The sequence below is a fragment of the Lissotriton vulgaris genome, unplaced genomic scaffold, assembly GCF_964263255.1.
Source record: "Lissotriton vulgaris unplaced genomic scaffold, aLisVul1.2 SCAFFOLD_1795, whole genome shotgun sequence".
NCBI classification, from domain to species: Eukaryota; Metazoa; Chordata; class Amphibia; order Caudata; family Salamandridae; genus Lissotriton; species Lissotriton vulgaris.
Genome location: NW_028251578.1, coordinates 211,227 through 239,114, shown reverse-complemented (window position 1 = coordinate 239,114; position 27,888 = coordinate 211,227). Strand labels below are relative to the sequence as shown.

Genomic DNA, 27,888 nt, shown 5'->3' with positions numbered 1-27,888 from the left:
CTGTTATACAATTCCTAAAACTGAAGTGACAGCAACACATCCTGAACCATCTCTTCTTACACAATCCCTTCTTGTTTAACCCCTTCGCCGCGGGGTTAATTCCCCCACGGCGCTGGGGGAGGGAGGGTGCACGCAGCGCCAAGGTGCTTGTGTCGAGCTCGGCTTGTCACGCTGCACGGTGGTGCTGTGCTCATTACGAGTTAAGCTCGTCATGGCCACACCCGTTTCCGTGGAACGCTAAGCACAGCAGGGGAATTATCCCCAAGTGTGAGCGCCGCGCGGGTCATGACAAGCTCAGCTCCTCATGAGCACAGCGCAACCGTGCCTCATGACAAGCTGATGTCGTCATGAGCACGGGAGGGGTTAAATGAAATCTTAGCCTTGTGCGTCTTCGTAAAGCTGTACCTCTAGCAAGTGGGCACTCCATGTGTGCTCTTTCTGTACTAAGTTACTGTGTAAACACCGAAAAATCACCTCCTTTTCTGAATTAAGTAAAATGTGACATGTTCTATAGAACATTTAGTTAAATATCTGTGTATGGTGAAATATCTCTTGGTAACTTTCGTTAATGGTAATGACCAGATGTCTTTTACAACTAGTTAAGTATTGTGTATTCACATGCTCTTACATTTCCATTTAGTGATTTTAAATCTCTTTACATCCAATAGGAAACCAGCCTTGAATGCATAAATGATCGTGAATAATGACAGTAATCGTGAAAATCTGAAAAAAAGTGGTTAGAAAAAAAAAGCTCCAATATTTAGGAAAAGATCTGCATAGAGACTGAGGAACCTGAACATAAACTGATAGATGCTGGAAGAGGCAGTCAAGAGCAATTCAGTGGATGTAAGAATCTGAGCTGTGCACCTCCACGCAACAGGACTAAGAAATGACCTCTAGAAAATTAAGGCAACAACACTAACAAACCACTTCCTGTATAAACAGGCCTCCACAACCAGCTTTGATCATGTGTTCGGTATGAGGTAGACACAACATTTCTCTGCTTCCTGTAATGATGGCAGACCACCATTCAGCGTGCTAGGTGTATTGTAAACTGTTTCTGGCCAAACCACAGGAACAAGAGAAAAGCACAAGGGAGAGGAGCCAGACAACTGAAGGGTACAGGAAAGAAAGGGTCTCTGATCTACAACAGACTGTCCCAATTTGCTTCGACCCGAAGAAGACTGATCTTCACTCATGAACATGCGAAGCCATTCCACAATATAAAAACATAACCACCTACAAAGAAGCTTTACTTGCCACAATTATAATATATGTAGTTGGTGAGTCTTGTATTTCATTGTGAAATCTGATATTAACCATCCAAAATACCACAGACATACAGGGAATATGAGAATAACACAAGTGTTTTATCAACCATGTTAGCTCCTCGGGAAACGCAGTCATGGGATGCAGACAAATATAAACACGACCCAGAGACACTAACCAAGAAAGAAAAATCATACACAAGCAGCAAGTGCTTTAGTTTGTGATCACTACTAAAGAGCCATCAGCAAACACACGCAGGAAAAGCAACGTGCAATTGCAATGAATGTGTGAAGAACTTTAGCCAGTTAGCACTCCTAAAAGATCATCAGCGAATACACATGGGGGAAAAACCGTACCATTGCACTGAGTGTGTGAAAAGCTTCCGTCAGTTATCACAACTCCAAGTTCATCAGCGAACACACACAGGGGAAAAACCGTACCATTGCAGTGAATGTGGGAAGGCATTCAGTCAGTTATCAATTCTTCAAAGACATCAGCGAACACACACAGGAGAAAAACCATACCATTGCAGTGAGTGTGTGAAGAGCTTCAGTCAGTTATCACAACTCCAAGTTCATCAGCGAACACACACAGGGGAAAAACCATACCATTGCAATGAATGTGTGAAGAGCTTCAGTCAGTTATCACACCTGAAAAAACATCAGCAAACACACACTGGGCAAAAACCGCACCATTGCACTGAATGTGTGAAGAGCTTCAGTTATTTATCACAACTACAAGTTCATCAGCGAACACACACTGGGAAAGAAAAACCATACCATTGCAATGGTCACTTATCAATTCTTCAAAGACATCAGCAAACACACACAGGAGAAAAACCATACCATTGTAGTGAATGTGTGAAGAGCTACAGTCAGTTATCACACCTGAAAAGACATCAGCAAACACACACTGGGGAAAAATCGTACCATTGCACTGAATGTGTGAAGAGCTTCAGTTATTTATCACAACTCCAAGTTCATCAGCGAACACACACTGGGGAAGAAAAACCATACCATTGCAATGAATGTGTGAAGAGCTTTAACCTGTTATCAAATCTCCAAAGACATCAGCGAATACACACTGGGGAAAAACCATACCATTGCAGTGAATGTGTGAAGAGCTTCAGTCGGTTATCACACCTCCAAAGACATCAGCGAACACATACTGGGGAAAAACCATACCATTGCAATGAATGTCTGAAGAGATTCAGTCAGTTATCAATTCTTCAAGTTCATCAGCGAACACACACAGGGGAAAAACCATACCATTGCTCTGAATGTGTGAAGAGCTTCTGTCGGTTATCACACCTACAAAGACATCAGCGAACACATACTGGGGAAAAACCGTACCCTTGCAGTGAATGTGGAAGTAGTTTTAGTGATTCCTCAAATCTCAGGATTCATCAGCGAACACACACAGGAGAAAAGCCATTACAGTGCTGTGAATGTGTGAAGAGCTTCAGTGGGTCATCAGACCTACGAAAACATATTCAAACACACACTGGGGAAAAACCATACCATTGCAATGAATGTGTAAAGAGATTTAGTATGTTATCAAATCTTCGAAGACATCAACGAACACACACAGGAGAAAAACCATAGCATTGCAGTGAATGTGTGAAGAGCTTCTTTCGGTTATTGGCCTACAAAAACATAAATGAACACACACTAGGGAAAAGCCATTCCAATGCAGTGAATGTGTAAAGAGCTGTAGTGGGTCATCAGACCTACAAAAATCAATCAGTCAATCAGTAAACCAATCAATCAATCATTTGTTAAGCGCCCTTCATACCCAAGAGGGTCTCAAGACGCTGGGGGGAGGTGGGGGCCGCTACTGATCGAACAGCCAGGTCTTTAGTATCCTCCTGAAGGTCAGCAGGTCTTGGGTCTGTTGTAGGCTCAGTGGGAGTGTGTTCCATGTCTTGGTGGCGAGATGGAAGAAGGATCTCCTGCCGGTGGTTGTTCTTCTGATGTGCGGGACGGTGGCGAGTGAGAGGTCGGCAGAGCGTAGCTGGCAGTTGGGTGTGTAGGAGGAGAGCCGTCTGTTTAGGTAGGCTGGGCCGGTCTTGTGGAGTGCTTTGTGTGCATGGACCGGAGGCCAGTGCAGGTTTCTCAGATGGGGGGTGATGCGGCTGTGTCGTGGTATATCGAGGCTCAGTCGTGCCGAGGCGTTTTGGATGCGTTGTAGTCGATTGATGAGCTTGGTCGGGGCTCCTGCGTAGAGGGCGTTTCCGTAGTCGAGTCTGCTGCTGACGAGGGCCTGGGTAACTGTCTTTCTTGTATCTGTCGCGATCCATCTGTAGATCTTGCGGAGCATACGGAGGGTGTTGAAGCAGAAGGAAGAGACGGCGTTGACTTGCTTGGTCATTAAGAGCGTTGAGTCGAGGATGTGCGTAGTCGATGAGGGTCGGGCGGCCCCAGTGCCATTTGCCACTAGGAGTCGTGCCAGGCTGACGGGTTGGAGCCGAGGCTTGTCCGAGTTCAGCTTCAGACGACTGATCTTCATCCAGTCCGCGACGGCCTTCATTCCTTCATGGAGGTTGTCTTTGGTGGTGATGGGGTCCTTGGTGAGGGAGAGGATCAGTTGAGTGTCATCGGAGATTATGTTGAGGTTGTGCTGTCGGGCGACGTGTGCGAGCGGGGTCATGTAAATGTTGAACAGTGTCGGGCTGAGGGAGGATCCTTGGGGTACGCCGCAGATGATCTCGGAGACTTCGGAATGGAACGAGGGGAGGCGGACGCTCTGGGTTCTGCCAGAGAGGAAGCAGGTGGTCCATTCCAGAGCCTTGTCTTGGATCCCTGCGGTGTGGAGGCGTGCGCGTAGTGTGCAGTGGCAGACGGTGTCGAAGGTGGCGGAGAGGTCTCCCCATTGCAGTTTCCCCATTGTCTAGCAGGGTCCTGATGTCGTCGGTGGCGGCGATGAGGGCGGTCTCGGTGCTGTGGTTGCTGTGGAACCCTGACTGGGAAGGGTCCAGGATTCTGTTCTCTTCAAGGTATCGGGTTAGCTGTCGGTTAACGATTTTCTCGATTACCTTGGCCGGTAAGGGGAGTAGAGAGATGGGTCGGAAGTTCTTGAGGTCTCTTGGTTCTTCCTTGGGTTTTTTGAGTAGGGCGTTGATCTCGGCGTGTTTCCAGCTCTCTGGGATGGTCACGGTCTCAAGGGAGAGATTGATGATGTTGCGTAGGTGGGGTGCGATGGAGCTGCTTGCTTTGTTGAAGACGTGGTGCGGGAATGGGTCTGACGGAGAGCCGGAGTGGATTGTGCTCATGGTCTTGATGGTGTCATCGACGCTCACGCTGGTCCAGGCTAGCAAGGGGACGTGGTCCATGGTGTGCAGAGGGTCTGTTGTGTTGCTGTTTGTTGGGGCTGTCTCGGTGTTGAAGCTGTCGTGGATGTCTGCTATCTTGCGGTGGAAGAATGTGCAGAGGGAGTCGCACAGGGCTTGTTACGGCGGGATATTGTTGGTGTTGGAGCTAGCGTTCGAGAGTTCCTTCACGATGTTGAAGAGCTCCTTGCTGTCGTGTGCATTGTTGTCAAGGTCGTCTTTGAAGGAGGTCTTCTTGGCAGCCCTGATGAGGTGGTGGTGGTTGCGGACGGCGTCCTTGTGTGCTGCGTGGCTGTCCAGAGTTTGTTCACTGTGCCATTTCTTCTCTAGTTTCTGGCAGGCTTGCTTGGAATCTAGGAGTTCTGGGGTGAACCAGCTGGCCCTCTTGCTGGTGTCTCTGTGGGGGGGCTTCTTAAGCTGAGCAAGGGTGTTGGCACAGTACTCAATCCAGCGTCTGATGTTGTGGGCAGCGACGTCGGTGTTGTAGGGTTCGGTGGGTGGGCTGAGAGCGAGGTTTGCATGTCTTCGGTGATTTTGCTCCAGCAGCGGCGGGGGATCTGTTGGGTGCGGTGGTGTGTGGTGGGTTTCTGGAAGGTGATGTGGATGCAGCGGTGGTCGGTCCAGAGGCAGTGGTGTGGCTGACGGAGACGTGCGGGCTTGAGGAGAAGACGGGGTCGAGCGTGTGGCCGGCGGAGTGGGTGGGCGTTGTGACGAGTTGTCTCAGTCCGAGGTTGGCGAGGTTATCGATCAGGGTTGTGGAGTTGTTGTTGTTGTTCTCAAGGTGAAATTTCAGGTCTCTGAGGAGGATGTAGTCAGTGGAGGTCAGGGCGTGTGTGCTGATGAAGTCGGCGATGGAGTCGCTGAACTGGGGGCGGGGTCCAGGGGGTCGGTAGACGAGGGTGCCTTTGAGGGTGGAGTTGGGGTCTGTGTGGCTCTGGAAATGCATGTGTTCGGCGGTGCTGAGCGCGTCATCTTCGCTAGTCGAGACCCTGATGCTGTTCTTGTGGACGATAGCGATTCCTCCTCCGACTCCGTTGGTGCGGTCTCTGCGGGTGATCTTGTAGCCGTCTGGGATGGCTATGGCGTTGTCGGGTGCGGAGGAGTTGTTCAACCAGGTCTCTGTCAGGAAGGCGACGTCTGGGGAGGTAGTGTTGAGCAGGTCCAAGAGCTCGAAAGCGTGTTTACGTGCAGAGCTGGTGTTCAGTAGTATGCATCGGAGGTGATCGAGGTCTTTCTTGGTGGGTGGTTCGTCGGCTTTATGGCAGGTGTACTTTTCGGGGCGACCTTAAAGCAGTTGTGGGTACGTCCAGGGTTGAGAGCGTGCAGAGTGCGGGCGTCGTAGTGGCGGCGGTCGTTGTGGTGGGTACGGGGGCCAGGGGTTCTGGCGCTGGGCGCAGTCCAGATGCGGGCGGGCACAGACGGGCTTGTCATGCACCAGCGGCGCTACCGCGCTGAGGCCGGCATGTGTAGGGAGGTGTGAGTGAGGAGCAGCTGGGAGTCGGGAGGCAAGGCCAGCAAATGGGCAGTCAGGTGGGCGGAGCCGCAGGGGACGCAGCGACGGGCGTTGAGGGACCACGAAGGAAACAGAAGGCAAAAGTGCACAGCAAGTGAGGGGGAAACGAGTGGCACAGAGGGCAGAAAGGTCACAGAAAGGGCAAAAAGGTCACAAGAATACAGGGGGAAACGAGTGGCACAGAAGGCAAAAAGGTCACAAGAAGGGCAAAAAGGTCACAGAAAACGGGGGAAACGAGTGGCACAGAGGGCAAAAGGTCACAAGAAAGGGCAGAAGGTCACAACAAACGGGGGGAAACGAGTGGCACAGAAGGCAGAAAGGTCACAGAAATGCAGGGGCAGCTAAGCAACAGAAGGCAAAAACGGGCGGAGAGACATGGGGGCCGCGAGGGGAGCAGAAGGAAAGCCGCGCCGAGAGACACGGGGGCATACAGGGAGAGAACAGGCACAGGCGGTGCTGTGCGGAGGGGGAGCGATCTACCTGGAAGGATCAAGGGTCGCTCTCCTCACCGTGCAGCGGCCGGCCTATATGGGGAGGTGGGAGGGAGGAGCAGCTTGGAGGTGGGGGCAGAGAATGGGCAGTTAGGGTGGCGGGGCCGCAGGGGACCCAGCGGCGAGGTTCACCAAAGGAAACAGAAGGCAAAAAGGCACAACAATTGACGGGGAAACGAGTGACACAGAGGCAGAAAGGTCCCAGGAAAGGGCAGATGAGGTCACAAAAAACGTAGGGAAACGAGTGGCACAGAGGCAGCAAGGTCACAAGAAAGGGCAGAAAAGGTCACAAAAACCAGGGGGAAATGAGTGGCACAGAGGCAGAGAGGTCACTAGAAAGGGTAGAAAGAGGTCACATAAAAAACAGGGGGAAACGAGTGGCACAGAGGCAGAAAAGTCCCAAGAAAGGGCAGAAAAGGTCACATAAAACGGGGGGAAATGAGTGGCACAGAGGCTGAAAGGTCACAAGAAATGGCAGAAAAGGTTACAAAAACGGGGGGAAACGAGTGGCACAGAGGCAGAAAAGTCCCAAGAAAAGGCAGAAAAGGTCCCAAAAAACGGGGGAAACGAGTGGCACAGAAGGCAGAAAGGTCACAGAAATGCAGGGGCAACTAAGCAACAGAAGGCAGAAACGGACAGAGAGACATGGGGGCCGCGAGGGGAGCAGAAGGAAAAACCGTGCCGAGAGACACGGGGGCATCCAGGGAGAGAACAGGCACAGGCGGTGCTGTGCGGAGGGGGAGCGATCTATCTGAAAGGATCAAGGGTCGCTCTCCTCACCGCGCAGCGGCCGGCCTATATGGGGAGGTGGGAGGGAGGAGCAGCTTGGAGGCGGGAGGTGGGGGCAGAGAATGGGCAGTTAGGGTGGCGGGGCCGCAGGGGACCCAGCGGCGAGGGGCAACAAAGGAAACAGAAGGCAAAAAGGCACAACAATTGACGGGGAAACAAGTGACACAGAGGCAGAAAGGTCCCAGGAAAGGGCAGATGAGGTCACAAAAAACGTAGGGAAACGAGTGGCACAGAGGCAGCAAGGTCACAAGAAAGGGCAGAAAAGGTCACAAAAACCAGGGGGAAATGAGTGGCACAGAGGCAGAGAGGTCACAAGAAAGGGCAGAAAAGGTCACATAAAAAGGGGGGAAATGAGTGGCACAGAGACTGAAAGGTCACAAGAAATGGCAGAAAAGGTTACAAAAACGGGGGGAAACGAGTGGCACAGAGGCAGAAAAGTCCCAAGAAAAGGCAGAAAAGGTCACAAAAAACGGGGGAAGTTTTAGTCTTTCCTCAAAATTAAGGAATCATCAGCGAACACACACAGGGGAAAAACGTTCAAGTGCAGTGAGTGTGTTAAGTGCTTTAGTCAATTATCAGAAATACAAAGACAACAACGAACACACACAGGTGATAAACCACTACCACTGCAGTGAATGTGAAAGTAGTTTTAGTAGTTACTCAGTATTAAGGAACCATGAGCATACACACCCAGGTGATAAACCCCTACCACTGCAGTGAATGAGGAAGTAGTTTTAGTGCCCCTTCAACATTAAGAAATCTCCAGCGAACCCACTTAGGGGAAATGCCATTCAAGTGCACCACACAAACACAAACAGGAGAGAAACCATACCATTGTAGTGGATTTGGAAGTGTTGTCGGAAGAATTTATAGCTAACTACAGAGATTAGTGGTAAAATCTATAAACACAGCACAAATGAATAAGTTTAATAAGCACAGACTGGAGAATATTTCTAGCTGATTTTGATGTTTGGTAATTTTTTGCAATAACTCGTTCAATGACAGGTGCAAGAGAACAACGTCCAAAGGCACAAGAAGTCAAAGTAGGAAATTATGACCTGTAACTGAGAGTTAATGCTTGCAGCGCACAACATTTACCTCCGAAGCACTGACTTGGGAGACATGATGCTCAATTCACTCATCACATGCATCTGTTAATGCACCCACCATAGTAGCACTTCCCCAGAGGTGTCCAATATCAAGCTGGGACCCTTGGGAAATTTGCTGGCTCACCACTGAATGTAAATGATTCACGGCCAGATTAATTTGATATGAATATATTTTAGACCTTTCTTACTTACAGAGAATCAACCAACCAACTTCTAACTGGTGAAAGGACAGAATCTGTGCATGATGGTGAAAGTATTGATCGGAGAGAGAGCTGACGAAAAGTTTAGTTCTTAATACGTTTCTGAAAGATTGACAGATAAGTAAAGAATCTTGAGCAGTAAAGAATTCCAGCACTTACAGTCCAGATCTATCAACTCCCTACTTTACATTTGTTGAACCTTGTCACTGGAAAAACAATCTGGATTTGGAAGTAAAGGAACACAAAAGATACTGATTTTTGATACAAATGATATTCAGGTTTGTTTTTACAAGTAAAAATAAACTCTTGTTTCATAAACTGCCGGTGAATGAATGGGCATAAAAAGTATGTGCTGCCTCGTGAGCAAGCAGTGAAACTTTGTGATGCAGTTGGGACGTCCTCCGACCACAAATAAGATGGATCGTAACATTCTGAATCATCTATAAGGTGCTCTTGCGTTGCTGTAGCTGTCAAATAAACAGTGTTCTCATAGCCCAACCTTGCCTAGAGGAAGGAGTTCACCGATATAATATGCACATCAGAAGAGAGGATACATCTCCAGTAGCCAAAGGTAGTAGAAACGAATGCTTTCCACCAAGTTCATTTTAACAAATTGTTGAGTCTAGGATGTTTTCCTGCTGTCGACCATCATCATCATCACTACACCACCACACAGCCAGTCAGTAACAGGAACGAGACTGCTCTTCAGCACACCCATCCTTATACATTACACACTACAGGGAATTACCTCAGGGCCAAACTCACTTTACTTTCACGTTAACAGCAACAAGTTCTAAACTGAACAAGTGGTTTGCATGGCCATTAGTGGCATAAGAAATTTGAAACCCGAAACTTTATTAATCTGTATTAATAATACATAACCAAACATCCAAACACCACCCATGTATAGACATCCAAGAGCCTTTAAAAACCACACTACAGACGTATGTACCCGGATCAAACTCAATTTACTGTAACAGTAACATGAACAAAATTATGATACAGCAAGAACAATCATGAGGATATGAAATTTACACAATGATGACTAGATTTTACATATTAATACGAAATGTATGTTTTTAGATATGTAATAAAACATCACATTTATTTGAATTCATGGTATTTGACTACTGATTGTATAGGAGATCTTAAATGTGATTTATTCCCTAAACTATAAAGATAATTTGTGAATCTCGGGAGACTGTGTTATAGTCAACTTTGATGACCCAGATACAGCTGAGCACATTTGCTCCTGGGGTACGCCTGCAACAAAAGATGGGATTGATACAAAAAGACTCTCCTACTTCTACCCCCCAACACCCCGCTACAATGAGGGTCCAGAATGGAACTGGACCCAAGTAGGAAGCTGGGACAGGAGAAGGGACTGGGTTGACTGGTCAGGGTACGGTAGTAGAGATCCCGGCCCTACTGTAGGCTGGAAAAGGGATACCAGTCGCAAACAGATTTAACTGTTTAGAAATGGTCGATTGACTACCATCGCGTACTGGTCAGGGAACTAGGGGTCAAATGCTTTTAGGGCTTAAACCCCTACAACCCCCTCAATCACCATCAAGTTACTTGAGATCCTCCTCCATAATAATAAGCCCTGACAAGACCAGGGTACAAAAATCAAAACTATCTGACTCCCCCTCAAAAATAATCCCTGACGTAATAGAGTACCCAATCTCTATCACCGAATCAAATAAGCCACCTTGTATTGTGGGGAAGGTAGCTCCTGCAAAGAATGCAGAAGTAGGCTCACCCCAAGTGAACTCTGTAACTGCTGATGTATCCTCCAAAATACATCCTACTGTCCCGGAGTTAGATTTAAATGCATTTTCTGGTCCACTAGTCCCCATTTCCTCTTCTGACACTAGCGACCCGACAATCCTTACTTGGCCCCTTTCCGTTTTATTCTGGAACGTTGCGGGGCTCCGTTCCAAGTTAAAACACAAACCATGGCTAGACACAGTTAGAGTACACCAAATAATATGCCTGCAGGAAACCTGGGCCATTGACCCACTGCATATTGTAGGCTATAAAACATACCATGTTCCAGCTAGCTCCAAAACTCTTGGCAGACCTAAGGGAGGTCTTGCAGTATATATTGCAAACAACTTACCTTCTATGGACATCATTGTTCTCCAGTCTGGCGAAAATTTTCAAATCCTAAAGGTCACTTTCAATAAATGTATGGTGTATTTTTTGTTTAACTTTTACAACAATCTCCAGTTAACTGAATGTGTAAAAGTTTTATCCGAAATTACTTCTTTCTTAATTGATCAGCGGAACAAACATATTTCTATTATTTCCTATGTGATTTGGGGGGGGGGGGGGGATTTTAATGCTTCATTATGTAGCAACTATAAGAAAGGTATCTGTTGTCTCCAAGATAAAAATGGATGCTGCCTGACTCATTTCTCACATACCAAGCTAGGTAACTGCCTGAATGAGTGTCTATTTTCACTAGAGCTGGAATATGCGAATAACATTGTAGACCCACCTGCTGATTTCTTGCCTGCATTTCATGGTAGGGGTCTATCAAGTGTTATCGACTATATTCTATGCTCTCAGACAATAAAGGGACAACTGCTAACTTTTAAGACAGGCTCAGATATCAGCAGCGACCACTTTCCTAATAGTGTTAGCCTATTAATTAAAAAAGCTTCACCCTATCAAATTAGGACTGGTTTACTGAATCAACATATGCTGTCCATGGATAAAGTAAATGGCTTCTCTGTGAAATGGTCTAAAATCGACCCAGCAGCCATTACCAGTAAAGTGGTTTCCAGAGCTCTCCCCTGGATGAACAACTGTTTAGCACTAGACTCCTCTCCTCAGATGATCATAGCTAGCTTCTTAGAAATTACTAGAACCATACGGGCTGAACTGACGCGTACCCAAAAATCTAGAAAACTGAACGCCATGGGCTGGTTCGATTCAACCTGTCGTAAAGCCCTAACGGACTTAAAAAGAGCACTTCATAGGCAAGTAAGAGATCGCGTCGAAATCACTAAACTTAGAAAGGCCTATAAAGTAGCACAGCGTAATCGTAGAGCCGAAATAAAGAAGAATTTGTGGGCACAATTACATGAGAGCTGCCAACGTAACGACAGTTCTCTGTTCTGGCGTACGATAAAATCTCCTTTCCGGGTAGACTCCTCATCCGTTCAACATCTCGATGTGGCAGTGACAACTGACGAGTGGGTGGCTCATTTTTCTAAAATATTTGGTGGTCCCCCTGAGGACATTACCAACGAGGGTCACGTGGCAGGTGACCGTCCTGGGGACCCGATTCTTCCCATTGATCTTCTCTTTGATCACAAGGAGGTCATCAATGCGTTGACATCTTCTAAAACCGGCAAGGCCCCCGGTCCGGATGGGGTTCCACTAGATATCTTTCTACATACTGTGGAACTTTGGTCACCCCTTGTCACCCAGGTTATGGCAGCAGTCACAAAAATAGGCCTAATAGATTCATGGTCCACCTCCATCTTGCTCCCAATTTTTAAGAAGGGCGAACGCAACAATCCAGCATGCTACAGACCCATTTCCCTCCTGGACTCCTTGGGGAAAGTCGCTGGTCGACTGATCCTGGAACGCCTCCAGGACTGGGCGTCTACAAATAACATCTTGACAGACCTCCAGTATGGTTTCCAGGAGGGTCTTGGTACTGTCGAGCAGGCATTGAACCTCGCTCTTCTGATTGGTAAATATGTGGGGGCTAAAGGTGGTAACCTGTATTTAGTCTATGTTGACCTTAGCGCAGCATTTGACTGTGTTATTCACTCAAAGCTGTGGTCCATCCTCGGAGAAATTGGGGTAGATCCCCCTCTCATTCAATTTCTCCTTGAGCTCTACACAGACGCCTCTGCATGTGTCAGGTACGGTATTGACGGTGAATTATCCCCCTCATTTCCCTTCAACAAAGGTGTTAGACAGGGCTGCGTCCTGGCTCCCTTCTTATTCAACCTATACATCAACGGGTTGGAAGTGGCTATGCTTGAAGGGAGTCAGGACCTTCCTTCTATCAACAATCGCCCAATTCCCGCTCTGTTATATGCGGATGATTCTGTAATTTTAGCTAGAACCCTAAACCAGTTACAAAGACAGTTAAACAAATACTGTCAATTTATGTTTTCTTTGGGTTTAAAAGTAAACAAAAACAAAACCTTTGTCATGCATTTTGGCCCCAGGGCGAAGAATTCTAAACCAATTTTTATTGATGATGTTAGGCTGGAATGCACCAGGGAATACCCCTATTTAGGAATCTTAGTGGACAACAGATTATCCTCTAGTTTTCGCGGTAGTACGCAATGACGTAGAGCGCGGGTGCCATTTTGGGAGCACATTCCAGCGCCCAGACCCGAGCGATACGGACAGGTTCCTGACGCTCTCTTGTGATAATTAATAAATACTTCAAACCTTTCCCCAGTAGTGTACGCTTCATTTAGGTGACTCCCCTCATCATTACAGTGGAGACGAGGTCGCGATTTCAACAAAAAAAAAGGAAGGAAACACCAGGATCCACCAAAGTAAAAGAACCAGGGAAGACACGAGGAGCAGTGACCCAGGGGAGGCAGTGCAGGCAGCAAGAGAGCGCGGCAGTAGACAACACCACCACAGGCAAGCACCAAGAGCAAGTGCAAGAAAGGAAAAGGGGGCAGGAAACCTCATAGAACACGGAGGTAGGAGGGCAGCCCCATCACAAGCAGAGCAGACCTAGCACCCCACGGGAGAGGAACAGGCACGACCAGGCACCACAAGAGCGCGCCAAAGAGGGAGGCAACTCACATAGGGGGACCAACCACCATAGGAAGGAAAGAGAAAAGCAGAGAGGAATCACGCCCCACCAAGAGCATCGTCACTCACTAAAGCGCCTACTGAACATCCAGGGCCCAGTTAGAACAAGTGCAGCACGGAGAGGAGGGTGCCTGGGAGCCCCAACAGAACCAGAAACGCAAGCGCGCCAGACAGTCCCAGGGGAGAAGAGGCAGTATTAGAAAGACGCGCTGAAATGTGTGTGCAGGCGTCTTCACTAACGACTCCAATCCCATTCCTACACAAACCGGGTAAGCCCTTGATGAAGTGAGAGGGTTTGGAGAGAATATTTCATGAACTACTTAGAAGCCCTAGAGGATGAAGATGGAGAAGAATTTCCCAGCAAGAGGAGAAAGAGAATAATATTGCACAACTTAGGTCAAGAAGGAATCAGAGTCTTCCAGAATCTAGTCCCCCCTCCACAACATGCCGCGGACGACGACGTGTGTTTCGGCACGCGATAGAAGGCCTTAACAACCATTATAGACCGGCGGTGTGCACGTCCATAGATAGATACAACTTCCAACAGAGGAAACAAGCGACGGGTGAATCGATAGATGACTATGTCGCAGCATTGAGGAAACTAGCAATCACGTGCAAATTTGGCGCCCTGCATGATGAGTTTATTAAAGACCAAATAGTCATGCACACGACTAACACGAGGATCCAAGACAAACTAGGGGTGAACGGTGACGGTACCCTGAAGGAAGTCATAGCCATGGTGAAAAAGGCGGAACTTTCCAAAAGATGCGCAGACGCAGCGAAGAGAGAGACCGCCACGAGGCATATGGTCAACAAAGTCGACGAAGCAGAGCCACCAGAGAGAGGCAAAATGACGACAGCGGAAGGGAAGACGCAAAACAAATGGACCACACGACCCACACAGCCAAAGAAACCGAAAAAGAGGGCACAAACATGTGCTACAGATGTGGAAGCCAGTCCCACGCAGCATACGTCAAACGTTGCCCTGCATTCTGAGCAAAATGCATGCAGTGTGGAATCATAGGACACTTTGAAAAGGTGTGTTGTCGCAAGTTGAAGAGACCAACAGTGAAATACGTGACGCAAGACCTGGGAACAGAAGAAGAAGGAGGGATGCAAGAAGAAGACAATGTACTGTGCGTGGAGGAACAAGTGCTAGGCATTGACTGCTGACACTCCAGGAAACCACAATGTGACATGGTAATAGGAGGTGTACCGATCAGGAAGGTAGCAGATTCGGGTTCTCCGTACACCATTGTACAATGGACAGTGTGGAGCGAAAGCTTCAAACCTAGCCTGGGATCGCACCTCGAACCTCCAGACATACTCCCTGTAATGTTGACAGGAGAACCAATTCCAATGGTAGGGTATCGAGCCCTGAAGTTTGAGTTCAAAGATTGCAGTGTAGAGTGCAAACTATATGTAGCAGAGAAGGGTCCCTCTGTGCTCGGGTAGATGGATCAAGGTGACTTGGGCATACAATTGAACCAGGAGGGGACGCGCAAGTCCTGATGACTAGCACGGAGCATCAACCGAACTTCAAAAAGATGAAAAGCGATTTCCCCGCAGTGTTCGGAGGAAAAGTGGGTAAACTAGCGAAATTCACGCACAGAATAGATCTCAAGGAGAACGCCACGCCGGTTTCCCACAAAGTAAGGAATATACCCATAGTCGTCAGGGAAGCAGTACAACAGGAGTTGCAGAGACTGGAAGACAACAGGATCATCGAACCAATAAACTGCTCAGAATGGCTTTCTCCGTTGGTGGTGGTGATGAAACCTAATGGCAAGGTCCGGCTATGCGTGGACTTACGCGAACTGAACAAGTGCATCATTGTGGAGAAATTTCCGTTCATTTTTTTTTTCTTTTGTCCTCATAGATGCCACCAGAAAATATCAACTCTAGATGGGCTTTTTTAAGGCCACTATCATAAACCAGCCGATTCCTCCCTGGAGTCTGTGGATAGCCAGTGGAGATCGCCCAGAGGTAGGTTGTTACCTGATCCAACTCCCATTCATAATGTATCTTGCCACTTAGGGACGACAGGACCACTAACCTCTGGCATAATCATTGGACTCATTGGAGGTTATCTCTCAGACCATGTGTTTAAGGCAGACAAGATTTTGATGGCACTTTCCCCACCACATAACATGTCTAAACGACAAACCGCCATTATGTTTCTTAAGCAGTCTACAAATCTGGGGGGATTTACAGACTTCCACTCCCTACAGATCTCCCTCCTGTCAATAACTATGACGTAAAAAATAAACTGTACAGTACAATTTCTATTATCATAATCAGGGGGAAGGCCAAAAAAAATCAATCTAGCGCTGCAAGTAATTGGGGATAATATAACCTCTTCTAGGAATTCACACACCTCACTCCAGTAACTCGTAATTTCAGGGCAGTCGACAAAGATGTGTCTGTCGTCTGCAGCTGGAGATTTATATCTTGGACAAAAGTATACTTCTGCTGAGAGCTTAGAGGGCTTCGCTGAAGTCCAATAAACCCTGTAGAGCGTGAACAGGTGGTTCCTCCTATGGTTGGACGGTTTTATGATATTCTGAGAAAGTGTAAATGAGTCCGTCCACACCTTCAGCACCTCCCCTGGATTTTGCACTGTAAGATTATCCCCGAGCTTGATAGTTGTTGGACCCGGCCTCGTGACGTGGTCCTACCCCTCCCGCATGGCGGACCCGGGACGACATCGGCCCTCCATCGACCGCTGTCGCCCCCCTGGCACCACCCTCCATGAACTCTCGACGAGAGCAGCCACCCTAGCAACCCACGGCTCTCCCCCCTGGAACACGGCGAACCCTGCACGCCCCAACTCTGCAGGTCCGGCTACCACTCCGGACCACCATTTCAGGCCGACTCCATCTTGGGCCCATCACGTCCTGAGCACGTGGCCTCGGCCCGACCCCGGCCAAGGCCCCAGCGAAGCCCCGACATCGAGGCACCAAGATCCCCCCAGGTGGCCACTCAACAGATCTAAGAGGAGGGGAGTTTCGAAGGGCCTTCAGCCGTCCCCGGACGCCTGGTATCGATCGCCCTCCGGCCTCCCTGGGCGCTGGCTCCATCCCCCTGCTGGGTGTCTGGACACCCTCATCCCGGCCGTCTGACCCCCCCAGGCGCGAGGGTCCGGACATCAAAGGACTCCAGTCCTATATCTGGGCTAGCCCTGGATTAGGACACCAGTTGTATCCTGGAGTCGAGAGCCCTGCTGACGCTGTCGCGGCTGACCCCGAAAAAGAACTCACTACCTTAAACCTTGAAACCATCCTTGGAACCTGCTGGCGCTGCCGCGGTCCATCTTCGCTGAAACCATCCTTGGAGCCTGCTGGTGCGGTCCATCTTCGCTGAAACCATCCTTGGAGCCTGCTGGCGCTGCCGCGGTCCATCTTCGCTGAAACCATCCTTGGAGCCTGCTGGCGCTGCCGCGGTCCATCTACGCTGAAACCATCTTTGGAGCCTGCTGGCGCTGCCGCGGTCCATCTTCGCTGAAACCATCTTTGGAGCCTGCTGGCGCTGCCGCGGTCCATCTTCGCTGAAACCATCCTTGGAGCCTGCTGGCGCTGCCGCGGTCCATCTTCGCTGAAACCACCTTGGAGTCCTGCTGGTGCTGTTGCGGCTCGACCTTACGGAACCCCCCAGCTCGAGGATTGAGAGCTGTGGGCAGGGTATCCCTGTACCCAACCGGTACTGAGACTGTCCCGCTACCCCCTGTTCCCGGTTACCGAGAGTTTACGGATCCCTCGATCCGCTTGTACCTATTGCCGAAGATAACATTTATTACTGATAAAGCCTAAAAAACTATGCTCTTGTGTGGTATCCATTTGTAGTGGCGTGATTGCTCTGCTGTACGATTATAGGAGAGGAACCTCACCCAGGAGGCCTCTCGACAACGCTCGGCCACTTCCAGAAGGAGGGGTGGGCCTAGGGGTGGTCAGTCAGACATCTTCTGCCTCCCCCGGGACCGCCTTTCTAACAGTAGTTTCAGCTCCTAGATTGTCATTTGCTCCCACAAGTGTATTGTACCAGAGCGCAGCTTCCCCTTTCCATCCTCCCACCCTATTACTAGATAAAAAAATTGGGATCTCCTCTTCGTTAACCCAACGCTGCCTCCCCCACCAGTAAGACAACTGATAATATTTGAAACTTGTAATGTAGCCCCCTGTTATGTTCGATAAGGATTCCCAACTTAACAGTGCCGAGTTGTTACACAGGTACCCCCATTTCATAAGGCCTGCCGCTCTCAAAGGGAGAGCCAATCTATCTAATAATCAATCCGGTGTACCAGGGGAATCCCGAATTGGGGCTTGTGAGTGGTAGTAGGGTATGTCAAAAATTTTACGCATTGACTGCCAAGTATTGAGTGCTGTCCTTAAAAGTTTTAAACGAACCTTTTTAAAAAACTTCTGATCTCCATATTTATGGAGAAAAAAGACTGAAACATGCGGCAGGTCCAATAGCATAGCCTGAAAAAGTCTACCATGGGATGAAGAGTCCAACTCATTTGCCAGAAGTCTGAAGTTCTTAAACTGAAAAGCATAACAATAAAAAAGTAAATCGGGAAGAGCCAGTCCGCCTAATTTCAGTCCCCTTCTTAGTTTCCTCCAGGCGATCCTTGGTGACTTAGTCGCCCAGATGAAAGAGCCAATCCTTCCTTGGAGGTTTGAGATGTCCTTTTTATTAAAAATTAGAGGGATTGAGTTAAATAGAAAAGTGACTTTTGGCAGGATTATCATCTTGACTAGATTTACTCTACCGTAGATGTTAAGTGGTAGAGTGTTCCATCTAGTCAGTAGATTCCTTATTTCTTTTACCACATTCTGCCAACTAACTTTCGGAATGTCTTCTAAGTTTTGGGTAAGGAAAATTCCCAGGTATCTGATTTTTAATATGGCTTCTGGTATCTGGGTTATGCTGTTCCAAGTCATAATGTCTGTTTTGTCTTTTGTAATTCTATACCCAGACACTGTACCAAAATCTTCAGCCAATTCAAATAATCTGGGGATGGCCTCTGCTGGATTGGACGTGTAGAGAAGAAGGTCATCAGCATATAATGCTGCCTTAAGCACCAGATCACCCATTTTGAATGGTAAGATTACCGGATCTGATTTCAGGGAGCAGACAAAGGGCTCGATATAAATATCAAAGAGAAGGGGGGATAGGGGGCAACCCTGCCTCGTTCCCCTTGAGATGTTAAACCATTCGGTTAGGCAGCCATTAACCAAAACTTTGGCCCGGGGGCCCCTATACAATGTCGCAATCCCTTTAATGAACATATCTGGAAACCAGAATTTTGCCATGGTTTTCCATAGGAATAGCCAGTTAACTTGATCGAAGTCTTTTGCTGCATCGATCGCAACAATGGCGAGCGGCAGTCCCCTGTCCATTGCCATGTCTACTGCTCCTACGACTTGAAACGTAAGTTTGTTGAGTTGACGGCCTGGGATGAACCCCCTCTGGTCAGGGTGGATTATTGATTTAATTATTTTTGCCAGCCTAGATGTAAGTATGCCAGAGTAGATTTTCAGGTCAGAATTGAGGAGGGAAATAGGTCTATATGACTCTATTTTTTTAGGGTCTTTATTAGGTTTTGCTATCAAGGTGATAGTAGCTTCTGACCAGGAGGATGGGGTATGCTCCCTTTCTAAGAAAATTTTATTAAAAAGTACCAGTAGTGGGGCTATAACTACGTCCATGTTATCCTTGTACACCTCCGCTGGCAGGCCATCCGGACCAGAGGCCTTATTCCTGGACATCTTTTTTACCTGGGCCCGTATCTCACCCTCCGTAATCTCCGTGACTAAAAAGGCTTTATCGGATTCACTCAACTGGGGTAACTCTCTCAGGGCCACCATTTTTCCAGTTCCTCCACCCCACACCTGTTTTCCTCACCATATAGATCTTCCATGAATCCTCTAGCCTCTCTCCTGATCTCAAGGTCTTCTGTTATGAGTAGCCCGGAGTCTCGCTGGATTAGTGAACTAATGTTGTTCCTGTTCCTCTCGGTCCTGGCTTTCCAGGCCAGGAGTGAACCACACTTCTCTCCATATTCAAAATTACGGAGCTTGCTTACTTCCCACTTATCTTTATGTATCTTGTCCGCTCGTGCTTTAAAGCCTGTCTGCAACTACAGGAGCTCTTTTTCAAGAGCCGGGATCCTGCTTCTCTCTTCCATTACCACTAACTGAAGCTGTTGTTCCTTCTTCTTAATCAGGTTTAAATCCTTAATATCTTGTTCTTTCCAGAGTTTTCTTTTTAGAGCGATGTGTGAACCAAGGATACCCCTCAAGTAAGACTTGAGGGTGTCCCAAACTGTCTGTTCTGAGGCAGTACCAACATTAAATAAGAAAAACTCCGACAGGCTCTCTCTGATTTTAATTTTAATCTCATCATCTAGAAGGATAGTTCTATCTAGAGTCCACCTGTATTCTGAGTGGTTAGCCTTAAAGTTAATTTTTAATTCAACAACAGAATGATCTGACAATCCTATAGGAATGTGTGAAATTAAGACAATATCAGGGAGAAAAGCTCGGTCTAAAAGAAAATAATCTAATCTGGAGTATTGTTTATACTTTTTGCTGTAAAATGAGTACTCCCTGAGGCTACCATGCTTGACTCTCCAGGCATCCTGTAGGGTAAAATCTTTCATGATGTTCCTCAAGGCTAAAAGAGATTTATTTGGTGTATTATATTTGGCATTTGAAGTACGATCTAACTGAGGGTCCAAGATAAGATTAAAGTCACCTCCCAATAAGACTGGGGCTGAGTTCTGTATCATGTACTCCTCCAACTTTTGAAGGAAGCCCGGGTTGTCATCATTAGGGCCGTAATAGACAGCAGATTGGAAAATAGAAATACCAATGGAGAGGACTGCCACCAACCATCGCCCAGACTGATCGGTTTCCCAATTATGGACCCTTATTCCCTTATTGGCACGCACAATTGTGGCTACTCCTCTGGTCGAACCTCTTTGCCTGGAGCATAGGATTTCCTGAACCCAACTGAGTTTCGCAAATACTTGGCTACATGCCTCTGCTTCAAGGTGGGTCTCTTGTAAAAGATATACATGTGCCTCAATATTTTTTAAGAATTTGCACACTCTGTGTTGTTTCTTGCGGCTTCCAATACCATTTAAGTTCCAAGAGAGGAATTTTATTGGTAGGGCATCGAGCCCTGAAGTTCAAGTTCAAAGATCGCAGTGCAGAGTGTAAACTATATGTAGCAGAGAAGGGTCCGTCTGTCCTCGGGTAGATGGATCAAGGCGACTTGGACATACAATTGAACCCAGGAGGGGACACGCAAGTCCTGATGACCAACACGGAGCATCAACCGAACTTCAAAAAGATGAAAAGCGATTTCCCCACAGTTTTTGGAGGAAATGTGGGTAAACTAGCGAAATTCACGCACAGAATAGATCTCAAGGAGAACGCCATGCCGTTTTCCCACAAAGTAAGGAATATACCCATATCGGTCAGGGAAGCAGTACAACAGGAGTTGCAGATACTGGAAGACAATAGGATCATCGAACCAATAAACTGCTCAGAATGGCTTTCTCCGTTGGTGGTGGCGATGAAACCTAATGGCAAGGTCTGGCTATGCATGGACTTACGCGAACTGAACAAGTGCATCATTGTGGAGAAATTTCCGTTACCACGGATAGAAGAAATGCTGGCAAAAACAAAAGGGATAAGATGGTTTTCCACCCTTGATCTCACTTCAACCTAGATATCCCTGAATCACACAAGCCGGAAACTGACATCCTTCATAACACCCTTTGGATGCTACCAGTTCCGCCGGATGCCCTTTGGCCTGGCGTCAGTCGCGTCAGTGTTCCAAAAATGTTTGCACAAACTGTTCGGAGACATAGAGGGAGTACAGTACTTCCAAGATGATATATTGGTGATGGGCAAGGATCAAACCGACCATGACAAGAAGTTGGCAAAGGCATTGCAAGTCCTAGAAGGAAATGGCCTGACGGCCAAATGGGAAAAGTGCTGTTTCGGTAAGACGTCAGTCACCTACCTAGGTCATGAGATCAGTGAACAGGGCATTACACCCAAGCAAGCTAACGTCAAAGCGATATGTGACGCACCAGCACCAAAGAACGAAGAGGAAGTGAGGTCATTCTTAGGGATGGCCGAGTATACAGTAAGTTCGTGCAAACAACACTACAGTTGTGTGCAGCTGCACCGCAGACAACCAGCGGGTGACATCTGTTACCATCAGAGAGGTGTGTGTGGTGTGTGCTCACACACACAAGCACGCATCTAGAAAGCCCCTCTTGTCCGACCACATGCATCTGCCTTTCCCTGGGTTGCCCAGAAGTCTTTGCACACAATCCCTGCATTAATATGTTGTTGGCACGCGCTCGCACACACATACATCACACAGACCCACCACACACCTGGTGCACCAAGGCTGTTCACGAGCATCCACCCAAGCAGATAGCGTTCTGTCTAGTTCGGATAGTAGCATCCTTTAGCATGCATCCAACACTCGCATTTCACGAGTGTGTGCACTTACAGCATGCCGCCTTCGGACTGTTAACAAGTGTGTGCCTGCTCAGGCGGCGTGCATAACCTGCCATAATTGTGCAGAGCATTCTTTCAAGTCGCCACCCGGAATACTAGTACAAAATGGGAGGAAGGGAGTAATTACGCGGAAGCGTGAGAATAATAGCCAGTATACAGTAAACGGTTCATCCGTTGCTGCCGCAGGGCGGTAGAAGAAGCAAGCCGTTCCTTGGCTGACACCAAATAGGCTCTAGCCTTGCATTCAGAGTGGGCACACACTCGCCACCCCTGGTTTCACAAGAGCGTGCACCAGAAACCCCACTTCTTGGGTTTTTCATAAGTGAGTTCTGTAGTGTCGCGCTCTAGTCTTCGCGGTAGTACGCGATGACGTAGAGCGCGGCTGCCATTTTGGGAGCGCATTCCAGCGCCCAGACCCGAGCGATCCGGAGAGGTTCCCGGCGCTCTCTTGTGATAATTAAGAAATACTTCAAACCTTTCCCCAGTAGTGTACGCTTCATTCAGGTGACTCCCCTCATCATTATAGTGGCGACGAGGTCGGGATTAAAAAAAAAAAAGGAGGGAAACACCAGGACCCACCAAAGTAAAGGAACCAAGAAAGACACGAGGAGCAGTGACCCAGGGGAGGCAGTGCAGGCAACAAGAGAGCGTGGCAGTAGACAACACCACCACAGGCAAGCACCAAGAGCAAGTGCAAGAAAGGAAAAGGTGGCAGGAAACCTCATGGAACACGGAGGTAGGAGGGCAGCCCCATCACAAGCAGAGCAGACCTAGCACCCCACGGGGGAGGAACAGGCACGACCAGGCACCACATGAGCGCGCCAAACAGGGAGGCAACTCACATAGTAGGACCAACCACCATAGGAAGGAAAGAGAAAAGCAGAGAGGAATTACGCCCCACCAAGAGCATTGTCACTCACTAAAGCGTCTACTGAACATCCAGGGCCCAGGCAAAACAAGTGCAGCACAGAGAGGAGGGTGCCTGGGAGCCCCAACAGAACCAGAAACGCAAGTGTGCCAGGCAGTCCCAGGGGAGAACAGGCAGCACTAGAAAGATGCGCTGAAATGTGTGTGCAGGCGTCTTCACTAACGACTCCAATCCCATTCCTACCCAAACCGGGTGAGCCCTTGATGAAGTGGGAGGATTGGCGAGAATATTTCATGAACTACTTAGAAGCCCTAGAGGATGAAGATGGAGAAGAATTTCCCAGCAAGAGAAGGAAGAGAATATTACTGCACAACTTAGGTCAAGAAGGAATCAGATTCTTCCATAATCTAGTCCCCACTCCACGACAGGCGCTGACGACGACGTGTGTTTCGGCACGCGATAGAAGGCCTTAACAACCATTATAGACAGGCGGTGTGCACGTCCATAGATAGATACAACTTCCAACAGAGGAAACAAGCGACGGGTGAATCGATAGACGACTATGTCGCAGCATTGAGGAAACTAGCAATCACGTGCAAATTTGGCACCCTGCACGATGAGTTTATCAAAGACCAAATAGTCATGCACACGACTAACACGGGGATCCAGGACAAACTATTTATTTATTTATTTATTTATTTTTAGCATTTGTTAAGCGCGAACAATTGCCCGCAGGCGTCTCGGCGCTGTACTGTTGTATGCTCTCCTATTAGGTATCATGGAAAAGTGGGAATTTTTAAAGATTAAATAACCAGGTTTTCAGTTTTTTCCTAAATGATATCAGATTTGGGCTGGATCGTATGGATTGCGGGACTGTGTTCCATAGTTTAGGGCCTACCACTAGGAAACGTCTGTCTCCCCAATTGACCAACCTGGTCCGTGGCACAACCAGGTCATTTTGTTTTGCTGAACGCAGTGTCCGGGAGGGAGTATATGGGACAAGATGGTCTTTCAAAAATTGCGGCGCTTGGTGGTGAAGTGACTTATAGACAATACACAGTGTCTTAAATTTAATTCTGTTCCTCACTGGGAGCCAGTGAAGACTTCTCAGGGTCTCAGCTACGGGCTTGAATTTAGGGGTGTTTGAAAGTAGTCTGGCTGCCGCATTTTGGATTCCCTGCAGTTTCTTGATAACCCTTGCTTGGGCACTGGCAAACAAGCCATTACAATAATCCAGTGCTGACAAAACAAGGGCACTGACAAGTGTCTTGCCAACATTTTTAGGTAGAAAAGGGAGAATCTTCCTGACTAGGCGTAGTTTGTAGAATGCCGTGGCGGCAGTCTGATTGGCATGTGCCATAAAATTTAGGTTGTCATCAAAGATGACGCCCAGATTCCGTACTTTTGTGGCAGGTTCAGGCACGGCTCCAAAAGATGACGGCCACCATACTGGGGACCAGCTAGGACTAAGACGGCCAAAAGTGACCACCTCAGTTTTATCGGAGTTAAGTTTCAAGCAGTTTGCCGCCATCCACTGTCCTATGGCCAGCATACCTGCTTTGAAACTCTCCGCTACTGTTTCTCCATCATTTCTGATACCCAGAATTAGCTGAGTATCATCTGCATAGGAGGTAAGGTTCATCCCATGTGCTTTGATGGTCTTTGCGAGGTCCGACACATAGATATTAAAAAGTGTCGGACTAAGGGATGAACCTTGAGGTACCCCACATGGCAGAGATAGTTCAGCCGATTCAAATTGACCCAAGGTCACAGCCTGGGATCTCTCCGTCAGAAAGGATGCCAGTAGATTTTTTGCCTGGCCTTGCACACCCATTTTTTCGACACGGTTGACAAGAATCTTGTGGTCAACCGTGTCGAAGGCGGCTGATAGGTCTAGAAGCACCAATAGTGCTGTACCACCTTGGTCTCTGATTAGTCGGATATCGTCTGCTGCTTTTATAAGTGCGGTTTCAGTCCCATGAAACTTACGGAATCCAAATTGTGTTTCATCAAGCAGGTTGTATTGCTCGATGAATTCCGTAAGTTGGGTGTTCATGGCCTTCTCCACTATTTTCGCGGGAAGCGGTAGGTTGGCTATAGGCCTGTAATTTTTCAGGTCGGTTTTATCGAGGCCGGGCTTTTTCAGGAGAGGTTTTAATAAGGTCTTTTTTAGTTGGGTGGGAAAAATGCCTGTACGGAACATTATATTGCATATTTGGGTTATAACTGGCGTCACCGTGTCCATAAATAGGCGAAGAGTGTTCAGAGGACAGGGATCTAAAGCCGATCCTGATTTAATGGTTTTAACAATGTCCTGGATTTGATCTTCAGTGACTTCAGCAAAGCAGGATAAATTATTGCTTGGGGAAGGGGTATTTATTTTTTCAATATTTTGATTATCGCCGAGATTGAATACTGAGAAAATGTCATTCACTTTATTGAAAAAGAATGTGGCCAATGAATCACAGAAATTTTGTGAGCATGGGGGGTCAGGTCTGGGACGCATCCGGCCAGCTGTTTAGTTATTTCAAAAAGCTTCTGGTTTGAATTTTTCGCACTTTCAATTTGCTCAGTATAGTATTTTTTCTTAGTTTCGATAATCAGGAGCTTATATTGGGCTAGAAGCTCTTTGTATATCTTTTTATTTCCGTTGTCATAGTTTTTCCTCCATTGTCTCTCTCGATTTCTACATTGTTGTTTAAGTTTTTTAAGTTCCATTGTATACCATGGGGCTGAGGGGGACCTTCTATTTCTAGACATCCTTTTTTTAGGGACTAATTCATTGACGGCATGGTCCAGCCATGCTTGATATTGTTTGGGGGCGATTTCTGGGTTATTAGACAGCGTGGGCTTTGAATTGTCCAACGCGTCTTTAAAGCTGGGAATGTTGATGTCTCTCCATACTTTGAATGTTTCTTGTTTTGGTACTGCTATTGTTCCGGTAGCTGTTTTGTTAGTTTGTATCGTGGCTAAAACCAGGTGATGATCGGTCCAGGTCATTGGCAGGACATCAGACACCAGCAGATTCTCAAGATTGGTAAATATTCCATCTAGTGTGTGTCCTGCGTTATGAGTAGGTCCCTTCACCAATTGGGTTAGACCGAAAACCTCCATTTGAGACTGCAAGGCAATAGTGTCCTTGTCTTCACTACAGTCTAGATGGAAATTAAAATCTCCTAGCAGGGTTATGGATTTGTCAGTAGCAAAAGTTTCCAGAAAGGTGGCGATTTCTTCAAGAAATCCCAGGCGGGTTTCTGGTCGCCTGTATAGTAATATACCTTTGAAGTTGTGGGAGGGTGATAGGTATATATCAAATTGGAAAGCCTCGCAAGTGGTGGAAGGAATTGCTGTGGTACGGATTTTTATTGTATCACGAGCAATTATAGCGATCCCACCTCCTCTCTTACCAGTTCTATCTAGCCTTTACGATTTAAAACCTTTTGGGACGGCTATCACGAGGTCTGGGTCTGATGCCTTGTCCAACCAGGTCTCTGTCAGGAACATTATGTCAATGTTCCTGTCTATAAGTAAATCCGCTATTTCTTGCCTATGTTTCACCAATGAGCGTACATTGATAAGGGCTATGGTAAACTTTTGCGTTATCTGTTTAGCGTTGTCCCAACCGACCGTTTTATTTAGCAGGGGGATGGAGGTCTGACAGTGCTTGCAGTTTAGTGTGGATAAAGATGATATATCATCAGGGTTATTCCTGACACATCCTTCCGTAGTTTGGGCACGGAGGTCAGTTAACATAGAGTGCGAGTATTGGAGGCGAAGAGGTACATTAGAAGCGCCCGCTGCGCCCGCCCGCTGCGCAGACGAAATGGCCTTGACATTTATACTCCATAGAGGAGGGTGGGAGGCGTCCTGCCACTGGACCGCCAACCCTTCCTCCCTCCAAGATGGCGCCTATCCCCGCGTTGTAGCCCCTAGTCGGCCACACCGGGAGGAGCAAGGTGAGAAAAGAGTGTCTCGGTGCAATGTAGTCTTGCACCCGAGAACGCGGAAATACAGTGCAAATGTTAAAACGAGACTATTAAAATATTTACACTTTTAAAATTGCCGCTTTTGTCACCTGAGAATTGCCGCTTTTATCACGCTAAAAGAAAAGAAATAGAACCCCCGGCTTTCCGCCTCAGGGGAGAGTAACAGTCGTACACAGAGTTGAGGTCAGCTTGGTTTAAATACCCTGGAGGGCGGGAGGCGTCCTGCCACTGGACCGCCAACCCTTCCTCCCTCCAAGATGGCGCCTATCCCCGCGTTGTAGCCCCTAGTCGGCCACACCGGGAGGAGCAAGGTGAGAAAAGAGTGTCTCGGTGCAATGTAGTCTTGCACCCGAGAACGCGGAAATACAGTGCAAATGTTAAAACGAGACTATTAAAATATTTACACTTTTAAAATTGCCGCTTTTGTCACCTGAGAATTGCCGCTTTTATCACGCTAAAAGAAAAGAAATAGAACCCCCGGCTTTCCGCCTCAGGGGAGAGTAACAGTCGTACACAGAGTTGAGGTCAGCTTGGTTTAAATACCCTGGAGGGCGGGAGGCGTCCTGCCACTGGACCGCCAACCCTTCCTCCCTCCAAGATGGCGCCTATCCCCGCGTTGTAGCCCCTAGTCGGCCACACCGGGAGGAGCAAGGTGAGAAAAGAGTGTCTCGGTGCAATGTAGTCTTGCACCCGAGAACGCGGAAATACAGTGCAAATGTTAAAACGAGACTATTAAAATATTTACACTTTTAAAATTGCCGCTTTTGTCACCTGAGAATTGCCGCTTTTATCACGCTAAAAGAAAAGAAATAGAACCCCCGGCTTTCCGCCTCAGGTGAGAGTAACAGTCGTACACAGAGTTGAGGTCAGCTTGGTTTAAATACCCTGGAGGGCGGGAGGCGTCCTGCCACTGGACCGCCAACCCTTCCTCCCTCCAAGATGGCGCCTATCCCCGCGTTGTAGCCCCTAGTCGGCCACACCGGGAGGAG

At 47.8% G+C, this 27,888-nt stretch overlaps 3 protein-coding genes across 3 annotated transcripts in view; all 3 read left to right on the top strand.

Moving 5' to 3' along the window:
- The window catches only part of LOC147662839 (uncharacterized), a 38,195-nt gene extending 28,446 nt beyond the window's left edge, over nt 1-9,749 (top strand). Inside the window, exon 2 of the mRNA XM_086950870.1 lies at nt 669-9,749. Within this exon, the coding sequence (XP_086806996.1) occupies nt 1,608-2,873 (1,266 nt within the window). The 5' untranslated portion in view covers nt 669-1,607 and the 3' untranslated portion in view covers nt 2,874-9,749. The remainder of the gene's footprint in view (nt 1-668) is intronic.
- Nucleotides 1-27,888, top strand: part of LOC147662837 (uncharacterized) — a 254,639-nt gene that overhangs the window by 28,414 nt on the left and 198,337 nt on the right. The window lies entirely within an intron of this gene.
- LOC147662838 (uncharacterized) overlaps nt 1-27,888 on the top strand; it is a 188,758-nt gene that overhangs the window by 28,419 nt on the left and 132,451 nt on the right. The gene's annotated exons all lie outside the window — the stretch shown is intronic.